Here is a 9176-nt window from a genome sequence, read left to right on the forward strand (position 1 = left end):
AGCTCAGGCAGCGCTGAGCGGGCACCATGGCACCCAACATGGGTTCTCCAGCCTCAACAGGAAAAGGCCCCAGGGATCACCTGGTGCACTAGAAAAGGAAGAGGATCAAAGGAGAGGGGCCAGAGCACTGGAGATATGACAGCTGCATCTCCTCCAGGAAAGGGCTCATGAGTATCTAATGTGCCAGGGGAGAGCAACGGGCAGAGAATAACCTCCTGGGCCACCATGTGCACCACAGTTGTGGGACCCCCAGAGCTTTGTTCCACCCTGGGAGCATCCTCCGGATGCTCGTTCTTCCTGTGCTGCCTGTCCTGTGGCATCCCTGCAGCTGGGCCACGCTGCAGGAGGGTGAGCACGTGGCCCAGCGCCGGGGTGGCCAAGCCCAGCGACATGCCGGGGGTCCCTGCTCTGTGTCCTGGTCGGGGGGCAGGTCTGGCCAGTGGCTCCCAGCACCGAGCAGGTTTTTCTCTCTGCCCGGGGCAGCGCAGCTGGTGCCTGCAGCCGCCCGGATCAATGCGTCTTTGTTTGGCCTGGCTGCTGATCTATTTGAGGAAAGCGGAGGGAGCCTTTGTGTTTGCATCTCCCATCAGGGGTATTTATAGCCGCTGCTGGCGGGTGCTGCCGAGCGCGCCGGCAGCTGGACCCTGCTCCCGTGGGCGGCCGCCTCGCTGCCGACCCCGCTCCTCCCTCGCCGCGCTCGGCTGCACGGGGCAAAGGTGGGTCCCTCTGTGGGGACATGTCCCCTGTCCGTGGGGCTGATTAGGAGCTGTACAGAGGGAAACAGGCGTCCACCCAGCACGTCACTGCCAGCGGTGGGCAAGGTGGTCATGCCTCGGAGTGCTACTGTTCTTGGTATCTTTAGCAAATGTGATTGAGGCAGATTGCAACAGCGCTGGTAGGTGGGGAAGACCTTGGTCTGACATGGAGTAGAGTTGCTTGTAGGACCAGCACTCGCCCCGTGGCTGCCCTCACTGCTTTTCTCGGGTGTCCAAGCGCTCAGGGGCAGCTGTGCCCCCCAACTCTGCAACGGGCTCTGCACATTTGGGGGAGGTGATATTTTTTCACACATTTAACTTATGCACATGCAGCCTCTTCCAAAATCCTAGCCTGCCTTTATCCGTCTGCCCCAGTTGTCCTGTCAGCTCCACCTACGGTGCTTGCTCCAGGGCTGGACCCGCAGCTGCCGGCCGTAGTGGGTGAATGCTGCTGGGAGCAGCGCGTGTCCTCATCCTCAGGGTGACATGGAGCTGCAGCAGGGCTCTGCACAGGACACTGGCCTCCTTGCTCCACTCTCGGCTCAGAAAACACCCATCTGGAGCCAACTTGGCAGCGAGGCGCCCCTTTCCCAGCTGCTTCCTTGCCGCCTCCCCCGGCTCCGCGGCTGCCTCCGCTCGGCCCTGGGCCCCGCTCCAGCGTGGGCCGCCTGGCTCCAGCGCCGCAGGCCCGTTTCCCCGGTAAGGGGCCGTGCCGCGGCGGGCCGGCCTCCTCCCCGCCTGCCCGCCGCCTCCGGCCTGCTCCGCATTCCTGCGGCGCGCGCGGGCCATGGCGCGCTCCTGCTCCGCGCGGCTGCACGGCGACACGGCCGCCTTCTCCGCCGCCCTCCGCTCCCTGCTCAACAACCCGCAGTTCAGGTGAGGGGACTGTCCGTGCAATCCGCCTCTGCCTTGTCCTCCGTGGGGCGATCCGGGCCTTGTGCTACCTTCCCTGGTGCCACCGAGCCTGGAGGGGGGAGGTTGGGGTCCTTGCCTGGCACATGTGGCTGCAACCGCATCCAGTGCTCCGGTTTGGCACGGAGTCCCTGGAGCAGTGCCCAGGGCTCCCAACCTGCGGCTGCAACACCCTGAGGCTTGTGCTGTGCCCCGGAGGATGCCGGGCTCCTCTCCACAGGAGGGAGCCTCCTCCCGCAGGGATGCAGGGCAAGCGCTGCCATACGGCATCACAGGCACTGCTGAACTCCCATGCTAGTGCTCCCGGGGCGCAGACTGTGTGCCTGCCCCAGGGGGGGGAACCCCTGCTCTATCCCATGCCAACTGTGGCCTCAGTTATTCAGTCCCTTGGTGTCCTGAATAAGGGAGGGAAGATTGACGGCTGCCTCGTCGCCCTCTCCCACCTATCAGCCTCCGGGCTGGCAGCTGTCCGGCTTTTACGCTCCTCTGCATGGTAAGGCCTGGCATGAAAGCTGGCTGCATCGCAGGGAATCCCCATCCCTGCTGAAATTCTGGCCACCAGAAGAGAAATCCCTGAGAAAACTCCCCAGCTGCATTGCCATGCACTAGGGAGGCTGCCAGGGGCTGGCTGCTTGCAGCACCCACTGGCATCTCACATCCTGCAACCTGCAACTCGCACCCCAAATCTTCAGCCTGCAATCTGCATCCTGTAACCCGCAATCTGCATCCCACAGCCTGCATTCTGCACCCTTCATTTGCAATCTGCATCCCACACTTTGCCAGGGACCGTAACCATGGAGCAGTTTATTCCACTCCCTCTGCACAGCTCTGCGTCTTGCTCATGCCAGTGTTGACACACGCGGGATGGGCTGGGTGCCTGCCGGGCACGTGGCCCTTGGCGTTCCCAGCGTGGGGAACGAGGAGATGGATGGGCCGTGCTCCAGCACTACCTGGACACCTTCCACCTCCTCCTCGCTCTGCGCCCCCTCTCTGCCCCTCTGCTGCCTCCCCGCCAGGGCCATGGGGCAGCCGAGGGGCCTCAGGCCGTGCAGGGGAGATGCAGGGTGACGGGACAGACCCCGACTCCCCGTGTGCCCCACGGGTGCCAGCAGCCCCGCCAGAGCCGCTCGCACCCCGGAGCACGTGGCCGGCCGAGGGGCCGCGCGGTGCCGAGCGGCGCCGCGGGACTTCCCCGTGGCCGCGCTGCGCTCAAAGCGAAAGCCACTTCCTCCAGCAGCCTGAGGTAGAAAATCTGCTCAGGGCTGAGCTGGCGTCCTGGGGTGTCTGTGTGTCCCTTAGCCTGAGCCTGTGTGTCCCTAAGCGAGCGGCAGGTTCTGCCTGGGTCCTGCTGTGGCGGCTGCATGAGCCCAGGAGAAATGTCCCCATGCAGAAACAAGGTCCTGGCGTTCCCGCGGCTCTGCCCCAGTGCCCGCTGCTCCCGGCCCTCTCCGTGTGCGCAGTGACGTGACGTTCGTGGTGGGCCGGGAGAAGCGGGAGGTGTTCGCGCACCGCTGCGTGCTGGCCTGCCGCTGCCAGGCCTTCCAGGGCATGCTGAGCCCCGCGAGCGGCGACGGCCCCGCCGGCAGCGCCGCGCCGCGGGATCCCCTCGTCCTGGGCAACGTGCAGCCCGAGGTCTTCCTGGCCGTCATCGAGTTCCTCTACACCAACTGCGTCACCCTCAACAGCCACATCGTGAGTGGGGCACGGGAGGGACGTGGGGGTGCATGGGAATGGTGTTGCTGCCCCAGGGCCATCACAGCAGGAGTCCTGCACAGAGGGTTCCTGGCAGGAGGTGCAGTGAGTGTGTGGGGCCTCAGCCCAGCGTGGGAGGTCTTGTCCAGAGCATCGTGTCCCACCGGTGTCTGCTCCAGGACCCAGCTCCCTGGCCATGTGCAGCTTGGGCAGAGAGGCCACAGCTCTGCCCTCCCCATCCTAGCCCAGGGGTTTGGTGCCATGAGACAAAAATGCACAAGAAGCTGGTGGCACCTGGGACACGGCTGCATGAGGACCTGGGCTCCTGGCATGGTGACGCCAGAGCTGGCCTCCTCCACATGTCCCCACCTCCACGTCCCTTATTGCAGCAGCTCCTTTCCCCCACCCAGGAGTTGGGTGCAATGGGTAGCAGAGATGGGGTGATGGCAGGAGGGAGGGGACATGTGGCTTTGGCTGGTCCCCACCACGGGCCTCGCACACTGCTGCTCAAGGTGCTTCTCTCGCTGCTCAGGCCCTGGAGGTGCTGACCTCGTCAGTGGAGTACGGCCTGCAGGAGCTGTGCAAGGTAAGGCCCTGCAGTGCCACACGGGTGTCCTGCACCAAGCAGCACCCTGGGGTGCTCTGGGGATGCTGGTGGCTGCAGAGGGCTCAGCGCTAGGGCTGCGATGCATCTCCCAGCTCCAACCTTGGACAGATGGGGCTCAGCAACATTTCTGGAGCCCAGAGGGGCTCTCCAGTGGGTTCCCCCTCCGAGGTGACACAGAGCCGTGTCGGGAGCTGGGAGCCACCTCGGGGAGCCGGGGAATCCCAGAGAAGGGCACGGAGGGGCCGCTCTCCTCCTCCAGCTGCGAGGGTGGCTCATTGCAAGGGCGATAGGGAAGCCCCCATGTCACCATCCTGGGGCTACCACTACCCACCAACCAAGGAGATGCCACCGAGGGGTGCGGGAGCATCGGAGCCAGCGCTGCCACCAGGGCCGTGTCCGGGCAGACGGACGGGGAGCTGTGGCGAGGCAGGGCGGGCAGTGACCGGCTCTGTGGCGGGAGCACGGCCAGGACACGTCATCGGAGGGATTCCTGGAGTACGGCCGGGCCGATCTCGTGACCGGCTGCCTCATGGCTGGATTTCCCCTCCCGCTTCCCACCGCGGCAAGGAAGGTCCCTGCTGAACCATGACTATGGCGCCGTGGGGCCCCGCGGCAGGGACAGCCCCATGGGGACGAGCTTGGCACAATGATGTGGCCCAAACGCGGGGACAGCCGGGGCGGGGGGGGGGGGGGCTGCCATGTGGGGCAGTGTGCTGGTGCGATGCAGGACGGGAAAGGGCTGGAGGAGAGGCCGGACAGAGGTGGAAATTCCAGGGGAGATGCCTGACCTCCTCCTGGAACCGATGAGTTAATGAACATCTGGAAAAGGGAGAAATTCGAGAGGAAATGAGACTGCTGAATGGAGCCAGGGGTGCAGGGAGGGGAGGGCTGGAAGTGCTGGGAGGGACAATCCAGAGAGTGACCTTGTGGCACCCCAGCCGGGTGGCCGGTGTGCGCATTCCTGCCAGCTGCAGAGGGTGACGGGGAAAGGGGCTGACCCCAGCCCACACGCTGGCCTGGCCGGGGAAACCCAGGGCTGCGACCCCAGCTACCTGGTGACTTCATCTCCCTGCTCCCTCCCTCTGGTGACTCAGAGCCCTTCTGCCTCCATCTGGCTCCTCCCTGCCCATCGTGTCACCCCAGCCCCCACTCCTGCCCTCCTGTCCCCAGTGGCTCTGCCCACGCGTCCCACCACAGCCCTGCTCCCCTTTGCAGGAGGGGGGTCTGGGGGGGGACGCTGAGCACCCCAGGGTGGCTCTGCTTTTCAGCTCTGCGTGGAGTTCCTCAAGGAGACGCTGAGCGTGGAGCAGGTCTGTGAGGCCCTGCAGGTGAGTTGCCCTGTGCACTGAGTGGTGCCAGGGCTCGTGTCCCTGCCCCATGCTGGCCAGGGGAACCTGGGGCTGCAGCAATCCGCAGGGGCTGCACAGCCCACAAGGGTGACCTGGAAGCGACCGTTTTGGGCAGAGAGAGACCTTGGCCATCCCCAAGACGTGTCCCTCTGCATTGCTTAGCTGTGACCCACATGTGGTTGGGAGAAGGGAAAAGTGACCCGTCTCCTGCAGCCCTGCTGGGCTCGCGCCTGCCGCGCTTGCTAGCCATGCGCCCCGCTGCAGGGCTCGAGTGAGCAGTTCCCTAGCCACAGAGTCACAGCCTCTGGTGTCACAGAGGGTAAAAACAACCCTTGCTGGGCCCAGCCTCCCCGTCCTGGCCCGATGTTGCTCATGGGCCACTGCAGCCTGTGACAGGGCCATGTCTCAGCGCCTGCTCCCACCCCCAGCCGGAGGGCCGCAGTGACGGGGTCCTGCTGCCGTGGGTGGCTACATCCAACCAGTGACAACCTGGGGGCTTAGGGATCCCTCATGGATTGGAGTCCAATCCGCTCAAACCTGCAGTCCCTGGGGGACCGTCCCCGAGGTCCGTCCATGTCCATGCTGGCTTGCTGGGTGTCCCCTCCCCAGTACCCTTGGACGCCCCAGTGTCCGGACAAGCATCCTTCCCTTGGCCACCCTGGGAAAGCACCCAAAGCCCCGTGGAGAGTCACAGCACCCAATATAACCCTGCTTGGGATGCTGCTTGGGACCAGGCAATCCCCACTCAGGGGTCTAGTAGCAAGGACAGGTGGGACGGTGCAGCCAATGCTCCCCATACGTGTGGGGCAGTGGGACATATCACTGTGTCCCCAGCTCACGAAAGCCGTGGAGGGGATTTTTCTCACCTCTGAGGCCGGGGTGATGCCTAAAGGGCAGGAGGCAGGTCTGGGTGTGCGGCAGCACGCGCTGGGGCCCAACCACCGCAGCGTAAACAAAGCTAAAACCGGCCCGGAGGGAACAAACAGCAAAACCCCAAAAACCCCAGAACAAAACAAACCTCATCAAAACAACCCACTCTGTCCCCGGGTTTGCGTCAGCTCTGGCCCCTGCCGAGCTGCTGGGGGAGGCTTGTGGGGGCGAGTGGGGCGCCCTAAACTGCTGCTGCTGCAGGGGGGAGGCAGTGTGGGGGACCTTTCCCAGGGACTCTCCGAGGCCACCCTGGGATGTGGCAGCCCCAAAGGCCCTTGTCCCTCACTGTGGGGTTTCCTGGGGGCTCGGGAGTTGTCCCTGTGCTCCGGTCCCCTCACAGATGTCCCTGGTGTTGCCCCACAGGCTGCAGTGACCTACGGGCAGGTGGACCTCCAGCAGCACTGTCTGGCCTTCATCGAGGGCTGCACCGCGGTACGGCTGCAGGCGGGGGACACATGGCATGGGATGTGATAGGGGAGCATCCCTTTGCTGTGGGCACAGGGCATGGGGAGCCCTACTGCAGCAGGGTGGGTTGGACCTGAGGGAATGGGGTGGCCGGAGGCTGCAGGGAAGGGACCAAATGGCCATTGGGAAGGGAGAGCTGGGGCAGGCTGGGGGTGATGCTGAGGGAGCATTTGGGATGCTGGGAGGAGGAGGAAGGCTTGGTGGGAGGGCAGGTTATGGGTTCGGATGTTGCTGGCAGGTGCTGGGAGGGCAGGGGGCCCCGGTGGCAGCGCTGCCGCGTCCCTGCAGGCGGTGGTGCGGACACGGGGCTTCCAGGAGCTGTCGGACGCGGTGCTGGCGCGGGTGCTGCGCAGCGACCGCCTGGCCGTGGACGAGCTGGAGCTGGTGCAGGCCGTGCGGGAGTGGGCGCACGTCAGCTCGGTGAGCACACGCGTGGGGGACACCCGGACGGTGGGTAACGATGGGTGTCCCCACGTCCCATGTCCCGCAGGCCGTCCTGGAGCGGCCAGTGCCCGAGGTGGCGGCGCTGCCCGTGCGCGAGCTGCGCCTGCCCTTGCTGGCGCCCAGCGAGCTGGCCACGCTGGAGAGCCACAACCAGCGGGACCTGCTCATCCCGGTGAGCGCTGCCCCCGCTCTGGGCCGCGGTGCAGTTTGGGGACGTGACCCGCGGTGCCCGTGGTGACCCGCGGTGACGGCCGCGTCCCGGCAGGTGGAGAACATCGCGGCGGCCTGGCGGTGCCACGCGCTGAGGAAGGGCAGCGGTGTCCCCGCGCGCCTCTGCCGGCCCCGGAGGGGCACCCGGCCCCGCGAGCACCACCGCCACCTGGACCCCCACGGCAAGTGAGGGCCGGGGCGGGGGGCTGGACCCCCCGCAGTGCCCTGGTGCTGATGAGCCCCGTGGGCAAGGGGGAGTGCGGGCACAGCGTGGGGCTGCCAGGTGGGCGCTGGCGCGGCCGAGCAGCAATAAAACCTCTGCACCCGCGTCATGGCTTCGAGGTGGAGAGGGGCTGGAGAGGGGCTGGGGTGGGCAGTGGGGTGCAGGGACATGGGGCAGGGTCTGTGTGCAGGATCCTGGTGCCCAGGGCTATCCGGTGGCATTAACACTGCATGGGGTCCACGCAGGGTGTCCCCGGAGGGTGGTGGGGGCTGCCCCCACCCTGGACACGAGGGGAACATGGGGTGAAGCCTGTGCCCCAGCCCCACGGCTCAGCACCCGTGGGCCCGGAGCCCAGCTGGGTCTGTTTGCTGGGGCAGTGGCCTCGTGGTACAAGAGGCAGCTGGAGTGGTCACGGGCCCCAGGGGACCCCAGGGTGGTGCGGGGCCAGGGCTGGTACTGGGGCAGCTCATGGAGCAGGAGGCCGGGGCTACACAGGGTGTGAGGCCGCAGCCACCAAGTGCCGGCACGGTGACACCAGCAGCCCCTCCTCACCCGCCTACCCGCGACAGAGACCCCCCCCACCCTTGGGCCAGGGTCCTGGTGCCACCGTCAGCCCTTTGCTGTGTGGTGATGACCCAGTACCCTGCGCCGCCCTCCTTGCTGCGCATCACCTGTCAGCACCACCCCGGCCAAGGAGCAAGGACATTTGGGCACCTCCGCCTGTGCATGACTCGGTTTCACTTTGCAAGGGGCTGTGTGTGCCTGGGACTGGGGAACCCACCGGGGGCATGGGCAGGGCCCGGGGCTGCGTGTCCAAACCATGGCTGCCTCTGGGGCGCAGCAGCCAGGCTGGGGAGGAGAGGAGCGAGTGTCACCTGCGCCGCGCTGGGGAGCACCCAGCACCAGACCCCAGCCTGGACGGCACACGCGCTCCATGCACATGTGCACACACACACACACACACACACGCAGCGCGGTCACACGCGTGGACACAGCCACGCTATGTGCACGCCGCTGTCGCCCAGGGCGCACTGCCCCCCAGAGACAGAGCCGGACACGGCAGGTAATTTATATATAATATATATATTTACTCTTTAAAAATAAACCTTCAGTCCCCACTACCGCCTGTACAAACTACAAAAATAAACCTTTGCTCTCTTTGATATAAATAACTTAGATGGCGTGGGGGGGGGAGTTGAGGGGCTGCCCACCGTGCCCACGCCTGGCACAGGGACGGGGACGGTGTCCCCGGGGCCACCCCAGCTCGGCGGCCACGGCCAGGGGCCTGGTCGGCCGGGGCCGCAGGCACGGCAAACACTGCTGGAGTTAAAGTGCTGGGTAAGGGCGCGGGACGGTGCCGGGACGGAGAGGGGGACAGCGCCTGGCTCTGCCCGCTGCGGGGCCGCTGGGGAGGCCGGCCGTGCTGCACGGGACACGGAGAGGGCCCTTTCCAGCTAGATCCGCCCATGGCAGGGGCACGCGCCAGCGCCACGCCGTGCCTGCGTGCAGCTCTGCACCGCGCGGCCACGGTGCCACCGCGCCGGGCTGCGGCCGCGGGCAGCGCTGGGTATGGCAGGGCCCGCACGCAG

At 66.2% G+C, this 9176-nt stretch overlaps 1 protein-coding gene across 2 annotated transcripts; it reads left to right on the plus strand.

Moving 5' to 3' along the window:
- The first annotated feature begins 1540 nt into the window (after positions 1–1540).
- Positions 1541–7574, plus strand: BTBD19 (BTB domain containing 19). 2 transcript variants are annotated; one of them, XM_088526178.1, is made up of 8 exons: positions 1541–1631; positions 3128–3359; positions 3892–3945; positions 5235–5294; positions 6609–6677; positions 6999–7130; positions 7201–7326; positions 7420–7574. In XM_088526178.1, exons 1-8 carry the CDS (start codon positions 1543–1545, stop codon positions 7552–7554), a joined length of 897 nt encoding a protein of 298 aa, XP_088382304.1. In that variant the 5' UTR covers positions 1541–1542; the 3' UTR covers positions 7555–7574. The 2 variants fall into 2 exon arrangements, with proteins under 2 accessions (XP_088382304.1, XP_088382305.1); XM_088526179.1 differs by having other exon boundaries at positions 7026–7130.
- The last annotated feature ends 1602 nt before the right edge of the window (positions 7575–9176 follow it).

This window comes from Tinamus guttatus, unplaced genomic scaffold (assembly GCF_059628265.1).
Source record: "Tinamus guttatus ecotype Peru unplaced genomic scaffold, ASM5962826v1 Tinamus_guttatus_pri_ptg000242l, whole genome shotgun sequence".
Classification (NCBI taxonomy): Eukaryota; Metazoa; Chordata; class Aves; order Tinamiformes; family Tinamidae; genus Tinamus; species Tinamus guttatus.

Coding starts and splice junctions, on each gene's coding strand:
- BTBD19 (XM_088526178.1), top strand. CDS start 1,543: ATGGCGCGCTCCTGCTCCGCGCGGCTGCACGGCGACACGGCCGCCTTC. Junction 6,678..6,998: donor TCATCGAGGGCTGCACCGCG/GTACGGCTGCAG, acceptor GCGTCCCTGCAG/GCGGTGGTGCGGACACGGGG. Junction 7,327..7,419: donor AGCGGGACCTGCTCATCCCG/GTGAGCGCTGCC, acceptor GCGTCCCGGCAG/GTGGAGAACATCGCGGCGGC.